Genomic DNA, 16505 nt, shown 5'->3' with positions numbered 1-16505 from the left:
TGTGGTTCTGGAAACGTAGGGGAGAAGTCCGAACCAGAGTGGGGACCGAGAAGGCACGTGGGGAGACCCATGCTTATGTGCCTTTGCATGTCAGGTCCTCTGTGATGTTCTACCGGCTGTGGTGGCCACGGGGTGTTGTGCGTGTGACCTTTTGTGGCTGATCGGGGACCAAGCAAGTTAAATTGGCTGAGCGGAAACGCTGAGCACCGCGTTGGGCTCTGTGGGAAATGCAGAGAGCTCTTGTTGCTTCAGGGATCTTAAAATGCCCCCTGCGCCTCCCTCCCCTCTGTTTTATTTACTCTGGAAACATTATAATAATGTAATGGAACGTTACGTATAACCCAAACCTCCTGGCACAAGACATAATTTCATGTTTCCCTCTCTTCATTGTCCGTGCGTAGCTCTGTTTTTGGAGGAGGGTGTCATTTGGAGGCTGTGCAACCCTTCCCCCTCCGTGGGTCCCCCTCAGTTCAGCGTGCATGCATTGAGCACCTGCTGTATGAACTGGGGAGGGGAGGGGATGAGACACAGCTCCTGCTCATTTAGCGGGGGAGGGAGACCCTCAGAGGATCGTGTCGACATTCCTGTGGATCCCTCCCTGTCGATCTCACCCGGAGCCGGGGAGGGTTTTTTATGATGCCGTTTATAGGTGAGAAAATATTTTGAGTTCCCTAAGGTCACTTAGGTTGTGATGGCAGAATCAGACCTGAACTCTTGGGCTATATCTTGATTCCCAGCCCATGCTCCTCACCCCTTTTCTCCCTCCCATTCTTGGGGCCCCACTGCCCCGTGACTGCCCGAGTCCCAGAGGAGGGTCCCGTGCAGCCTCTGCCCTCCGCCTCCTGTCCCAATAGTTGCCATGCCACGTGGCGCAGGCACGACCCCACCGCCTTTCACTCCCTCCCTTCCAGCTTGCACTGTGTGACCTCATTTTCCCTTTGTGACTGCCCTTGGAGTTTATTTCTGCAGAACCAGGATGTGGCCGGACACCCCCGGCTACCCTGCCCTCCCCCGAGCCCCCCCACGCTTCCCTGCCACGCTGTCCACGGCCTTCTCCCCGCAGCTCCCTGCCCGGCACACCTGAGGGTCCGCGTGCCGAGGCCAGGAGCAGACGGCGCCTGCCAGGGGCCGGGCCCCGCGGGATGGGAGGAGGACCCCACATCTGGGCCGTGGGTTTATTTTCCTTTGAATTCTTCTGAAGAGCAGCTCACACACTGGAGTCCCTGGCTCGCCTTCCCTCTTGTCATTTTCTCTTGTCCCGATGGCTGTGTTTGCTGAGCCTGGTTCCCAGGCTCTCTGCTGGAAAACATAGATTCTTGAGCTCAGGGCCTGATCACAAAGGAGGGTCTCGCTTAAATATAAAAACACACACACAACAATAATGAAAGGGTAGGGCTCACCGGCTACAGAGCATCTTCACGTGTTTTCTCGCTTCCTCCTCCAGAAACCCACGAGATGGGTCTTCATTGGTGCCCTCCCTGCAGTGGGTAGAGCTGGGAGAAATGAGGTCGGCTGCCCAGGGCCCATCAAGGGTGTGAACCTGCGTGGGTCCGGATCCCAGAGCCGACCTCCACCGCGGGGCCTCCGGAGCAGGTGCGGGTCGGTCCCGCCGGCTGTCCTTGCGGGAGACGGCAGGTGTCCGGTCTTTGCATGTTTTTTAGGGCGCTCCTGAAGGCTCCCTGGCAAAAAAAAAAAAGGGGGGGGGGAGCCCTAGTTTAGCCAACTTCAAAGAGGGCCATGCTTCGCTTTTATTTTATTTTATATTTTTTAAAAATATATTTTATTGATTTTGTACAGAAAGGAAGGGAGAGAGATAGAGAGTTAGAAACATTGATGAGAGAGAGTCATTGATCAGCTGCCTCTTGCACACCCCCCACCGGGGATATGCCCGCAACCAAGGTACATGCCCTTGACTGGAATCGAACCGGGGACCCTTCAGCCCCCAAGCCGACGCTCTATCCATTGAGCCAAACCAGTTTTGGCCATGCTTCGCTTTTAGGACCAAACAAGTCATCCTTGAATGTCACCGAGTCAGGCTGGGGATGGCCAGTGAGCAGAGCAAAAGCTGGTTGTGAAATGTGGTGTGCTTTCTCGGAATCGCATTGTGCTGTGTCTCAGACGCATCTTGTAACAGGAAGGCGGCGTGTCCCAGGGACTGTGGTTGCAGGGCAGTGGAGCCTAATTTAGAGAAACTCACTCCCCCTCTCTCTCTTTTTTTTTTCCAGCTTGAAATAGGCACATTCTTCTTTTTTTTCTTTTCTTTTTCTGCCTCACCCAAGGTGGGGGGCGGGAGGGGGAGAGAGAGAGAGAGAAGATGAGACCGATGTAAGAGGAAAACAGAGAGAGAAAGAGAGAGAGAGAGAGAGAGAGAGAGAGAGAGAGAGTGTGTGTGTTTGAGACTGATGTGAGAGAGAAACATCCCGAAACCTTTTGGTGCATGTACAGGGTGATGCTCAACCAACTGAGCCACACCAGCCAGGGTAGCACAAGTGTGATCATGTATGGCCACTCTCCTTCCACCTCAGAGCTGGGGGGTGGGGCACAAAAGGGATGGGTGGGGACTGTGAGCCCCTCCTTGCAGGCACGCTGGCTCGGTGTTGCCAGGCCTCTCAGGATTTCCAAGAGAAGCTGGAAGTCGAGCTTTATCTGTGACATCTCCCCAGTTTTGAAGGTTGGCTCGCTTCTCTCACACCCCGTGAAGGTCCAATGCAACTTGCGTGTGGGTTACAGGTTCAGGTACCTAGAACAGCTGTTGGGAGCTCGGCTCTGGAACCAGCCTTCCTGGCCTCTCACCCCTGCACCCTTATGGCAGTGTGGTCAGGGTGTTTGACCTCAGTTTCCTCTTCGGCCACGTGGGATTTTACTGGCTTCTGAGGGTCCCATGAGGATTAACAAGGGATTAAAGACAAGGTCTTGGAACCCTGTGCCTGGTACCTAGGTGCTTAGGAAACACATAGTAAACTTTAATCTGTGCGATGATAAACTTTATTTTATTTTTAAAAATATATATTTTATTGATTTTTTTACAGAGAGGAAGGGAGAGGGATAGAGAGTTAGAAACATCGATGAGAGAGAATCACCGATCAGCTGCCTACTGGGGATGTGCCCGCAACCAGCGTACATGCCCTTGACCGGAATTGAACCCCACAGACCAATGCTCTATCCACTGAGCCAAACCGGTTTCAACTGATGACAAACTTTAACTTCTGTAAGTACAGGGTGACCATATGGCCTAGTGTGCCTGGGCGAATCTCCATGCAAGCTTGTAATTATCACCAACTCTCCTTTTCCTTCTCAGTAGAAGTCAATGCATCCTATGGTTAGCTCACATAAGCAAACACTGGCCTTATGCTGTTTAGGACTTGAGCGAGTGCTAGTCCGAAGGAAAGGTCCCGGCTCCAGTTGTGAGTCTCCTCGGACACTGGCTCTCCGTGTTGCTGTGTCCGCTCTGTAAAGGACTGACATGATATCTGAGACCCCTCCTTTCACAGGCCTCTGCCGTCGCACAGACACTTCCTGTGGTCCCAGGTGATGCGGGCAAGCCGGGCGGAGAGGACCCTGAGCTCTCGGGGCGCTGGCCAGGGAGGGCCTCCTGGGCAGGGAGTTGGGGGATCTCTACGCTTCTGTTATTTGAAAGACTTATCTAGAAATGGTTCGTGAAATTTCTCTTGTGAATCAACATGTTCGCATTGGAAACTTCAGCTTCTCACAAATAATTCCATTTCAGTAGAATTCTCTACACGTGTCTTTTTGTGTGTGTGTGTGTGAGTGAGTGTGAAGCTGCATTTTTTAAAAATATTGATTTCACTATGGAATGTCAGAAAATACAGAAAGGCCTCAAAGGTTCTTTCTTCATTTCTGTGGTCTTTGCAGGATCTCTACTTTAACTTTAAGGTATACTCCCCTCTGAACCCCCCACACACACCTCTGCAGGCCACGTTGTCAGAACTAAAACAAAAACACAAGCCAACCGCCTCCATTTGCCTGGGTGTCCCCAGTATTCTTACTCATCAACTCATCCTCAGCCAACCAGGTATGGACCCCCTAACCTGGTGCTGCGGTTCGGGTCGCAGAGGGCTCTCCTGGAAGCGATTTTGTGACATAATTTGCTCCCAACTCCCACGCACGCATAAGACCAGTGTGGCTGAGCAGAGGCTGGCGGAGGGGGAGGGAGGCCTGGCGGAGGGGGAGGGAGGCCTGGCGGAGGGGGAGGGAGGCCTGGCGGAGGGGGAGGGAGGCCTGGCGGAGGGGGAGGGAGGCCTGGCGGAGGGGGAGGGAGGGCTGCCTTCGCCGGTAGGTGGGCCTCGTGGCGGGTGGCAGGTGCTGCCTGCCCCTGGGCGCCGGCCGCACCCCACGTGCGCGCCCCGCAGGGGGCACCGCGGGGCCGGCCGGCGCCCGGCCCTTCTCCCCCGGATCGCGGCGCCTGCCCCCGGGCCGGGCCGGGCCGGCGGGGTCAGGTTGTGCTGGCTCAGAAAGCCGCTTCCTGCCGCTGCGGAGCCGCCGTCGCGGTGAAAGCCGCCCCCGGGAAGGAAGCGGCTTTGGCTGTTTATTTTGGCTGCGGGCTCGCAGGCGGCGCCGGGCGTTTGCAGAACTGGGCTGGGGAGCGGCCGGCCTCGGGGGAGGCCCCGCGCGGGACCCGGTGGAGAGGGCGAGCGGGGATGGGGGACAGCGCGGGGCTGGAGTGGGGGTGCCGGGGGGCACGGCGGAGGGGGCGGCGGCGGGAGGGCGCTGAGCCGGGGGGAGGGGGCACGGCCGGCGGCGGCGGGAGGGCGCTGAGCCGGGGGGGGGGGGGGGGGGGGAGGGGGGGCACGTCCGGCGGCGGAGGGGGCGGCGGCGGGAGGGCGCTGAGCCGGGGGGGGGGGGCACGTCCGGCGGCGGAGGGGGCGGCGGCGGGAGGGCGCTGAGCCGGGGGGGGGGGCACGTCCGGCGGCGGAGGGGGCGGCGGCGGGAGGGCGCTGAGCCGGGGGGGGGGGCACTGCCGGCGGCGGCGGGAGGGCGCTGAGCCGGGGGGGGGGGGGGAGGGGGGGCACGTCCGGCGGCGGAGGGGGCGGCGGCGGGAGGGCGCTGAGCCGGGGGGGGGGGGGGGGGGAGGGGGGGCACGGCCGGCGGCGGAGGGGGCGGCGGCGGGAGGGCGCTGAGCCGGGGGGGGGGGGGGGGAGGGGGGGCACGGCCGGCGGCGGAGGGGGCGGCGGAGGGAGGGCGCTGGGCCGGGAGGGGCGCGCCGCGCAGGGGGCGCAGCTGCGGCCGCGAAGACCCAGAGGGCGGAGCGGTCCGGCGCCTCCGCCCCGGGGGCAGGGCGAGGGGAGAAGGGGACCCAGGTGTGCGCCCCTGGGGCGCTCCGGGAGGCGGAGCGGTGGGAGAAGGGCAGGGGAGCCCGCGAGCGGGCAGAGGGGAGAGGCAGGACCCTCCTACCGAGGACCAGCAGCTCCCTGACTTCATCCTGCAAGACGGGGCCTGGGGAAGGGCAGCCTGCGAAGATTTCGATGTTTTCGTCGGAAGATAAAAACTAGCAGGGGGCCCTGGCGCGTTTGGCTTAGAGCTTCGGCCTGTGGACAGAAGGGTCTCGGGCTGGATGTTGGTCAGGGGTTGATGCCCAGGTAGGGGGAGTGCAGGAGACTGCCAGTCGCGGATTTTCTGTCGTCATCCATGTTTCTTTTTTCTCCCTCTCCGAAATCAATAAAAATATATTTTTAAAAAACCAGCCGGGAGGTGAGATGAAACACCATGAAACCCAAGAGAAGGCTAAGGCGAGGGAGGATTTGTGTTGCAGAGAGCCCAGGGGCCGGCGCTCTGGGCGGGCGCGCCGGTGTGCCTGCGGGAGGGGCACTGGGGGAAAGTTGCCTCTCTGAATGCACATGAGTTTCCACCCCATCACATCCCCTTCTCTGCACGTTATGAGGTGGAGGTGGCAAGCCACTCCCTGGCAGAGTTTGCTTTAACCTCTTCCTCGATCAGAGCATATCACAGCTGTAAAAGACACACGGGGGAGAGCATCTCCAGGAACGAAGGATGGCCTTGGCCTGGTAGCTCAGCTGGTTAGAGCCTCATCCCCAAACCCCAAGGCTGTGGGCTTCATCTCCTGTCAGAAATTAACCAATGGCCCGACTGCTACGGCTCAGGGGTTGAGCCTCTGCCCAGGTGGCGGACTCCCTTCCCCGTTGTGGGGTGGGCAGGAGGCGGCCTGTCCATGCTCTGCTCTCACATCCATGTTTCTCTCTCTAAAAAATCAGTAAAAGGATATTTAAAGAAAAAAAAAACCAACAAATGAACGCATAAATGAGTGGGACAACAAATCAATGTTTCTCTCTCTTCCCCATTTAAAAAAAAAAAAAAAAGTTTTATTGATATTTTACAGAGAGGAAGAGAGAAGGATAGAGAGTTAGAATCACCGATGAGAGAGAATCATCGATCAGCTGCCTCTTGCACACCCTGCCCTGGGGATGTGCCCGCAACCAAGGTACACATGCCTTTCACCGGAATCGAATCCGGGACCTTTCAGTCCGCAGGCCGACGCTCTACCACTGAGCCAAACCGGCTCTCTCTCTCTTCCCCTTGCTCTCCTCCCCTTCCTCCTTTCCTTTCTCTAAAAATAAAATAATAATTCAGTAAATAGAAATGCGGCCTTTTGTTCGGTTTTAGCCGCAGGCGCTCTAAGCCACGGAGGGCTAGCAGTCTGTCCTGGCTGGAATGGGGGGGGGGGCTGTTGGGGAGCAGGGCGGGGAGGGGAGAGGGGAGCCCCCAGCACCCCAGAACTGCAGTGGAAACAGCGAACAGTTGGGCAGGGAACGGGTCTCCATGCCAGGGGACGCCCCTGCCCTCTCTGAAGGGGTGCGGCTCCCCCTCCGCGGGCCCCTGTGGGTGACGGCCACGGGCGTGGACAGCGCCGAGGGGATGCGGGTGCGGTGCCGTCCGGGGTGGGCCCTCGCAGGGCGGGGTGGCAGCTTCTGCTGACTCAGGGACATTTCCAGGCCTGGCCCCGGGGCCAAGCTGCTCATTGAAAACAGCTGCTGCTCTTGGCCGGCAGCCCTGTGGGCGGCCCCGACTCTCCCTGGGATGACCCCTCGCCTCTGCGTGGCCTCGGGAGGGGTGGCTGGGTGAAGGAGAGGCTCGTGGGCTGGAGGCCACCCTCCCACACCCTCGGGGGCACCAGCCCAGTCCCAGCTGGCCCCCGATTCCAGCCCTCTAGGAGCTGAGCCAGGCTGGGCCCGGGGTCCCCGCCTTTGCCCCTGCTGTTGCCCCTGCTCCGAGCACCCAGCTTGTCCTCGTCTCTGCTCGCGCCTTGCAGGGCTCTGTTTGACATGCCTCTCATTCAGCGGATTCCTGCCGAGAGGGTGCTGCGTGCCAGGAACTGTGCTAGAATTAACTTCCTCCGCGCTGCCCGCGGCATGCTGTCCTCAGCTTGTAATGGAGAACAGCCGTCGTGTCCGAGGTCAGGCCCCTGGCTGCCTCCGCTGCGGGGCTGAGTCCGGGAAGCTGCAGGGACGGCGGGAGCTCTGCTCCTGAGAGATGGCCAGACGACAGCCTTTGCGCTCCGCCAAAGCACTGCGTGGCCCTTACGGCAGACGGGAAAGGACAGGGGGTGGCAGGGACCACAGCAGGCGAGGCGGAGGCGGGTCACTCAGTGCGGAACAAGTAGCTTTAAAACCCAGCAGCCGCCCTGGCCCGTTTGGCTCAGTGGATAGAGCGTTGGTCTGTGGACTGAAGGGTCCCAGGTTCGATTCTGGTCAAGGGCCACAGGCCAAGGTTGCGGCTCGATCCCCAGTCAGGGGGCATGCAGGAGGCAGCTGATGTATGATTCTCTCTCATCATTGATGTTTCTATCTCACACTCCCTTCCACGCTGGGATAAAAAATATTTAGAAATAAATAAACAAACAAAACCCAGTTGCCTGAGCACTGGGACAAATGGATGGTGACCTGGATGTCTGAGAAGCAAGGAGTGTGGGCTACACATCAGAAAGATTCCTGGCATTCCAGCTCTCTGGAGAACCCATTTCTGGCCATGCCTTCACCCCCAGCCACGTCCTGACTGTTCTGTGCATTGGATGTGCTGCTTGTAACTTTCATGGACGGCTTGTGAGTTGTGCCTCTCCGGTTTCATGGACAACCTCACGAGGGCTTATTGTTTGATTTCCCCGTAGGACCCAGTACAGTGCTTCACGAATGCTCGTCATCTGCATGAGGAGGAAGCCCGGGAAGGTGGGGGGTGGGGGGGAGAGGGGGCAGCCAGAGGGTGATTAGGAGGAGGGGGTGGTGCCCAGCCTCCGAGCTCCAGCTGCCCCCACGGGCCCCAGAGCTGCAGCAGGCCCAGGAAACCCATTGCTGGTCTGACGAGGCCGCCAGGGGTGTGGGGAAACTTAGCCCGCGTTCCAGACGGGGAGAGAGGCGCTGGCTCCCGCCAGGGGCCGGGTGTTTATCAGGGCTCTTGGTTCCAGGGACAGAGCCCAGTGCAAAACGCTCGGCCAAATGGAGCGGGAGGGCGTGTGGCCCTGGCGCGGGGCTGATTGGAGTGTTGGCCTGATGCCCAAGGTTGCCGGTTCCATCCCCATCAAGGCACACACAGAAATCAGCCAGTGAACGCATAAGTAAATGGGACAATAAATCTGTGTCTTTCTCCCCCCTTCCCCGCCCCTCGTGCCATCCTCTCTTTCTCTCTCAAGTCAATAAAAGAAGAAGAGAAAAAGAAAGGAATGTGGCTGTAAATGATCAGAAAGAGCTGCAAGAATTTGGGATCAGGACTGGGTGGTTGGCACCACCAGGACTCATTCCTCTCCTTCCATCTAACTCTGCGTCTCCTTCTGTGTTGTCCCCACTCCTGCCTGCCGCAGAGAGGTCTCCTGGCAGGAAGCATGCCACGGACAGCCTCAGCGTAGCAATCTCCGCAGAGAGAAAATGTCCTGTATTTCGGGGGGGGACTCTGTTTGAGTTTGTGCCCAGTCACCGTGGCCAGGGGATGGACGCTCTTCATGGCCAAGAGTGAGCGTTGTGTGCCCTCACGTAGCCAGAGGTACAGGGACGTTCTTTATAAATAATGCTGAGGGGATGGGAAGTTAGCTGGGCAGATAAAACAAAGGCCGGAGACTGTGAGCAGTCAGTGAGTGGTCAAGGACTGTCTGTCTTTACCTTTTCCATGCCGAGCCCAGCGCCCCCCAGACCATGTGGTGATGGGGGCGGGGGTGGGGGATGGGGCATCAGGCCTCCCTACTTTGAGCCCCCGCTGCTGCTCCGTTTAGGTTTGCTGAGAGCGTGGACGCAAAGAACGGACTCAGTTCTCGAAACGCCTCCGCTCCCTTCCCTTTCCCCTTGTGGATCGAGTTCAGCCAAAGCTCTCTTTCTGCTGTGGGCCCTGGAGAAACAGCCTCCTCTCAACTTGTGGTAGAAAATGCTCTCCCAGCCTGCCCCCCCACCGCCCTCCCGGCCTCCAGCTTGGCAGATTCCCTGGGACCCGCCGCTCCCGAAGTCCTCCTCTTCTCACTGGCTGCCAAGGCGGTTCTGTGGCCCGCAGTCTCCTCCTTCCGTCTCCTCCAGATCCGCAGTGTCTTCAGGGAGCCCCCTGCTCCCCGAAGGCACAGCCCCCTCCTCCGCCCCCCAAACACCGGATTTTACAGGGCTTCTTTGGTATCCAAACCCACCACAAGGTGCACCGGTGAATAACTCGGATTTTTTTTTTCAATAGACTGAGTAACACATATGTTGATATAATATGCGCTTTGATATGTTGTCGTATTGCTCCTTCAGATGACCACTTGTTCAGATCGATGGCACACACACTTTTTCTTTTTCTTTTTTATATTTTATTGATTTTTCAGAGAGGAAGAGAGAGGGATAGAGAGTTAGAAATGTCGATGAGAGAGAATCATCGACCAGCTGCCTCTTGCACACCCCCTCCTGGGGATGTGCTCGCAAGCAAGGTACATGCCCTTGACCGGAATCGAACCCGGGACCTTTCAGTCCGCAGGCCGACGCTCTATCCACTGAGCCAAACCGGTGCCGGCGGCGGCGGCAGCACACACACTTTCTGAGTAGCACTGCAGAACGTACAAGGACGTGGAAAATTGGGTCTCTGGACAGTTTGCCTCAAAACAGGAAAAGTTCTGTTGGGACGGTATCCACAAATTACCTGAAAGATGGGGAAATGTGTGGCTAGCAATGGACATAAAATAAATAATGTACTTTTGATGTTTCTCTTGAAATTATTGTGTTTTCTTTAATTATAAAATCTGCGTTATTATGGTTAATAATGTAGATTAATTGTTATCCAGTTAATAATTCAAATTAACCATTAATTCATGTGGATTAAACTCTTAACCAGTTAATAATTCGGATTTTGTAATCCAAAGAAAACACCATAATTTTAAGAGAAACATTTGCATTACTAACCGGTACACTTAGTATTCTCTAACCAGGACAGTGCTTTGTGCTTGCTCATGGCCCCAGTATTGCTAGGGACGTGCCATACACATGGCCGGCACTCCAGGAAGTTATGTGGATTTGAACCCAGAGCCCAGAACATCAGAGGAGGGAGGTTCATGTGACACTGGTGGAAAATGAGGGCATCGTGATCTCCTCCCCTCTCTGGGCCTCAGTCACCTCATCTGTCCAGTGAGGGGAAGGCGGCCTGATGCTGGGATTGCCCCTCCCGACTGGCGCGGGTCCCTTCCGTTGCACAGCCGGGCTGGGATCGCCGTGGTCCCCGTGTGAGTTTCCCGCTCAGGTGGAGGGGACCGGACTGTCCCCCGGGTTGCTGTGGGCTCCTGGGATGTTTTGGGTTGTACTGTCCAGCTTGTCCAGTTCCATCTCTGGGAAGCCTCTGGGAAAGCAAGCACTATTTTCTCCTTTTCCGGTCCCAGGCCCTTTTCTCCACCCCCTGCTGAGGGCCACCTTCTGGGGAGGTTTCTGAGAACCAAATCCCTACTCCCTACTGCAGTGGTTCTCCACCTTCCTGACGCCGGGGCCCTTTAACACAGTTCCTCATGGGCTGGTGACCCCCAACCATAAAATCGTTTTCGTTGCTACTTCATAATAACTGTAATGTTGTTACTGTTATGAATCGTAATGTGAATACCTGTGTTTTCCGATGGTCTTAGGCTACCCTGCTAGCGGTTCTCAACCTGTGATGTTTACAGTATGATTAACAGTAGCAAAATTACAGTTATGAAGTAGCAACGAAAATAATTGTATGGTTGTTGGGGCCGGGGGGGGGTGTGTGTGTGTGTGTGTGGGTGGGTTCACCACAACACGAGGAACTGTATTAAAGGGTTGTGGGATTAGAAAGGTTGAGAACCACTGCCCTAGAGCAAGCTCTGCAAGCCTGGGTCCCGTGTAGGGTCCTAAGTGGCTTGCTGGAAGGGGAGGAACACGTTGAGGGGGAGTGGGGGGGCCCGAGGAGGATGAGTGGTGTGGCAGTCACCTTAACGGAACTTCAGAGGTCAGCGGCGTCCTGCCCAGAGAGGACCCCCAGCCTGGTGCTCTCAAAGAATGGAGTGACCAGGGTCCCTGCCCTGCCTGCCTTCCTGCCCAACGTTCTGAGCGCTCAGTGGACAGGAGCTGTGGGCGCTCCGTTTAGAAAGATGAATCTGGCAGCTGGGACGGAGAGCAGAAAGACAGGCTGGTGCGTTGTGGTACCGAGGCCTGAGGTTCATTCGTTTGCTCACTCAGAGAGCACTCCTGTGTATCAGCCAGTGGTGGGTCCCGGGGATCCGGTGGGGAAGATAAAGTCCTCAGGAGTTTATAAACAGGAAGGGAGACAATAAAAACATATCAGGTAATGGGTTCTGGGAATGGCAGGGTAGCTTCTATCAGCTGTGGGCGAAAAAGGGGACCCACGCTAAACTGACAGGCTCAGCATGGTGAGCTTTACGAACTCGGAGACCACCAGTAACCGCACTGGATGGTCTGATCTCCGTTGGTGAGAGCGTCCACCCAGTAGGCCAAGGTTGAGGATTCAGTCCCCGGTCGGAGCCCATACAAAAATCAACCAATGAATGCATAAATGGGTGGAACAACAAACCGATGTCTCTCCTCTCTCCCTCTAAGACAGGGGTCTTCAAACTACGGCCCGCAGGCCACATGCGGCCCGCAGAGGAGTCTGATCCAGCCCGCCAGGTTTTTTGGGCAGTGAGCGCAGCCGAGGTGTTACAGTAGGAATTAGTAGTTCATATAGTCCGGCCCTCCAGCTCTCTGAGGGACCGTGATCTGGCCCCCACTTTAAAAAGTTTGAGGACCCCTGCTCTAAGATAACACCTTCGCAATGTCAGCGTAATCTCTTCTGGGCTGGGACCACCACGCAAGACCACCATTCTTTTTATCTTTTTGCCCCAATACCATCTGTCTGTGCTGTAAAGGCTCATTGCTAACTCTTCAGTACCCACCAAAGAAGTATGTCTCTCTGTTTTACTCTTTCTAAAAATATATTTATCTCTGTTCATTTCGGAGAGGAAGGCAGAGGGAGAGAGAGAAAACATCCATGATGGGAGAGAATCATTGATCAGCTGCCTCCTGCCCACCCCACACTGGGGATCGAGCCCGAAACCAGGGCGTGTGCCATGACTGGGAATCGAACCGTGACCTCCTGGTTCATAGGTTGATACTCAACCACTGAGCCACGCTGGCCGGGCTCCCTGTTTTACTCTTTATCCAATCTCAGAGATGTCCCCTCCTTTGCTTTCTCCTGCCCCCTGAATCTACTACCAGTAGATTTCGTGTAACCCTCCTCACAGCTCCTCCTTTGGCTCTAAGGTACAAAATGAGCCGCAGGACTGCCCTTCTCCGGAGCACTCTCTAAGTTAGGGGTGTCGAACTCAATCAGAGAAGGGGCCAAAATCTAAAATCCAGCCTAAATCGCGGGCCGAATGGTTTACTGAATTTACTGAACAGTCATAAACTGACAATGTCATAAACTGACAGCGGAGTGCAGTGATGACAGCGCGGTGCGGGCCACATTGCAAGGCCTGGCGGGCTGGATTTGGCCCGCAGGCCTTGTGTTTGACACATGTGCTCTAAGTCTTCAAGATTTTGCTTCCCAGCATTTGCTATCAGTTTGGCTCAGATGAAGTCATAAAAATTCCCTACTGGTTTGAAGTTTCTTACACTGACACAGTCTAATCCTCTGGCAAGCGTGCTCATAGGCTAAGGATGAATATAAGACGCAGTGGTGTGAGAGCAATCAAAAACAAGTAGATGCCGGGGAGGAAAAAAAAAAAACATTTGAAAGAAGAAGCAGATGAGCCCTAAGGTATATGCCCTTGACCGGAATACCTTGGTTTCGGGCACATACCCAGTGGGGAGTGTGCAGGAGGCACCTACCTGATCAATGTTTCTCTCTCATCATTGTTTCTTACTCTCTATCCCTCTCCCTTCCTCTCTGTAAAAAAAAAAAAAAGAAAAAGAAAAAGAAAAGGAAGCAGATGATGTGAGTGGCACCAGAAGCCGCCCTTCCCCTAGTACTGCTGCTTACAAAGCGTCAATGTAAGACCGCCCAAATCTATAGAGAACTTTTGGAGTTGTTAAACTACAGATTCCTGAATCCCAACTAAGAAGAGCACTAGTTAAGTATACAATTTTACCTATATGTTCCCAAAAATTCCAGTTTAGCACTTCTTAGTTGGGATTCAGGGATCTGTAGTTTAACAACTCCACTAGGTGATTCTCATCATGAGAGAAGTTTGGGAAACACTGGATAAGGGAATAGTTAATAAGATTATGTGTTCTCTTGAGGGTGGTCTGAAAGGAGACATTTCAAAGGTGTGTTAACTGCTCCCATCTCCCCCCAAGAAAAGTATGTTAGCCTGGATGCACAGAAACTACAGACAGGGCTTGCTTAAGGCGAGTTTAAGCCTTTTACTAAAGCAGTTATTTGCCTGGGGTGTGATTACCACCAGGACTGGCCGGGTTAGGAATTTATGATCAGATCCCCCTGTGAGGAAGCCCATTTCCTCCACAAAAAGCTAAAACAGAATATGGCTGTGTTACTGGGTCAGAGTCTGAGGTCACCAGAAAAGCTAACAATCAAGAGGGAACATTCTGGAGAGGAAGGAGCCATAGAGAGTTCCCCTTCACATGCTCCTCAAGCTCATGCCAACTGCTAAACTGTGAGGCCTTCCCCTAGCCGGTTTGGCTCAGTGGATAGAGTGTAGGCCTGTGGACTGAAGAGTTCCAGGTTCGAATCTAGCCAAGGGCACATGCCCGGGTTGTGGGCTTGATCCCCAGTAGGGGGCGTGCAGGAGGCAGCTGATCAATGATTCTCTCTCATCATTGATGTTTCTATCTCTCTCTCCCTCTCCCTTCCTTTCTGAAGTCAATAAAGAAATATATTTAAATTGTGAGGTCTTAAGGGATCCAGGAAGAAATGGCAGCTGGGAGGCAAAGAGGTACTCCCCACCCCCTGCTGCCTGGTTGGAGGAAAATGTTTAGAATTCAAGTTCCACCAAGTTAGAGGGGCTTAGTAATTGCCCGAAGTTTTCCTTTGAAACTGCAGAAGGGCCTCACCTATGATTAGCCCGAAGGCTAAGAGACACACCCTAAGACGAAAGGCAAAAACCCAAACAACCCCACCCTAGCAAAACCCCAAACCAAGCCTCTGCAGGATCCAATGATTCATCAGTCACTGAACGGCATGTCGGAACAAAGCAGCATTCTTTTTAGGAAGATAAATCCAGACTCCCTGGACTATGTCACCCACAAGGTCCCGTATGGAACTTAAAATCCAGACTCCTTATAACATTATTTACCAATGCACAGCTTATAATAAAAATGACTAGACATGCAGGCAGCAGGAAAAAGGGACCCTGATCAGGGGAAAAAAAATAGACTCAAATAGTCCAGACGCTGAACAAAAGATCAGATAATGATAAATGTTGTCGAGAGAATTACACTCCAGGGACCTGCTACTAGAGAGGAACTGTGTGGACACTTTCAAATAGGAGGTAACAGAGGGCTTCTCGAAAGATGTGGCTTTTTAAAAAATATATATATATTTTATTGATTTTTTTACAAAGAGGAAGAGAGAGGGACAGAGAGTTAGAAACATCAATGGGAGAATCATCGATCAGCTGCCTCTTGCACACCCCCTACTGGGGATATGCCCGCAACCAAGGTACATGCCCTTGACCAGAATCGAACCTGGGACCTTTCAGTCCGCAGGCCGATGCTCTATCCACTGAGCCAAACCAGTTTTGGCCCATGCAGGATCTTGAGGCTCAGAGTAAAGCGTTTGAGTTGTGTTTGAAGAATGCCGAGTTGCCTTCCCAAGGCCTTGAAGCAGGGGCCTGAAAGGTTGGGTATGGGGGCAGTGAGTGGTGTGGGGACATCCTCGATGGGAGGAAAGGATGGAGCCAGTGGGCAGAGCAAGACAATGACTCCGGGCTGGAACACTGTGGCGGAAAACCGCGCTCCTGTCAAGAGGGGGTGAAGGTTTCGACGTGTGTGTGGTGTGAATGCCTCCGCCTCTCCCACAAAGTCTCCACCTGCTTGTGGCGTTGGGTTTGCGTGTGGGGGTGGGGGTGGGGGTGGCGGAGGGCTGAGACCCAGCCCCAGGCTCCTGGCTCCTGTCTGCGGGCAGCCCTGGCCATCGGGGGCCAGCCAGGAGAGAGAGCCCCTGGGATGATGGCTTCCTGTCCTGCCTTTCTCCCTAGAACCCAACGTCTTCCTCATCTTCAGCTACGGCCTGGAGGGCTGCCTGGAGGCCCAGGGCGGGCAGGTCCGGGTCTCCCCGCGCTGCAGCAGCAGCCTGCCCGCCCAGCGCTGGAAGTGGGTCTCCCGGAACCGGCTCTTCAACCTGGGCACCATGCAGTGCCTGGGCACAGGCTGGCCGGGCACCAACACCACGGCCGCCCTGGGCATGTACGAGTGTGACCGGGAGGCCATGAACCTCCGCTGGCACTGCCGCACGCTGGGCGACCAGCTGAACCTGCTCCTGGGGGGCCGTGCTGGCAACGCGTCCAAGGCGGGCACCGCCGACCGCGGCGACCAGGCCCGCGGCGGCCAGTGGTCCATCTACGGCAGCGAGGAGGATCTGTGTGCCCGGCCCTACTACGGTGAGAGGCTGCTGGCAGCCGAGGGGCGGGTGGGGCGTGGGGGGGGACGGGAGCCCAGAGGGACACATTCCCGGTGACAAGGCCTTTTCCTCTGTGGACCTTCGGCAGGCACATCTTTCATTGGAACGGGAAACATTTTTGAGTAAGAAAATGAACTTCAAAGCATCTCATTTACTTTTTTTTTTTTTTTAATAATATATTTTATTGATTTTTTACAGAGAGGAAGAGAGAGCAATAGAGAGTTAGAAACATCGATGAGAGAGAAACATCGATCCACTGCCTCCTGCACACCCCCCACTGGGGATGTGCCCGCAACCAAGGTACATGCCCTTGACCAGAATCGAACCTGGGACCCTTCAGTCCGCAGGCCAACGTTCTATCCACTGAGCCAAGCCGGTTTCAGCTCACTGACTTTTTTAAAAAAAAATTACAAAGTTAATTTACACATGTGTAAAGGCCTCCATCCACACAA

The 16505-nt window shown here is 55.4% G+C and overlaps 1 protein-coding gene across 1 annotated transcript in view; it reads left to right on the top strand.

Annotated features, from left to right (window-relative positions):
* MRC2 (mannose receptor C-type 2) overlaps nt 1–16505 on the top strand; it is a 64039-nt gene that overhangs the window by 20270 nt on the left and 27264 nt on the right. Inside the window, 1 exon segment of the mRNA XM_084861649.1 lies at nt 15632–16033. Coding sequence (XP_084717775.1) covers nt 15632–16033 — 402 coding nt within the window.

The sequence above is a fragment of the Pipistrellus hanaki genome (assembly GCF_964339955.1).
Source record: "Pipistrellus hanaki genome assembly, chromosome: 16".
Taxonomy (NCBI): domain Eukaryota; kingdom Metazoa; phylum Chordata; class Mammalia; order Chiroptera; family Vespertilionidae; genus Pipistrellus; species Pipistrellus hanaki.
The sequence above is the reverse complement of the archived record's forward strand: the minus strand, read 5'-3'. Positions and strand labels throughout refer to the sequence as shown.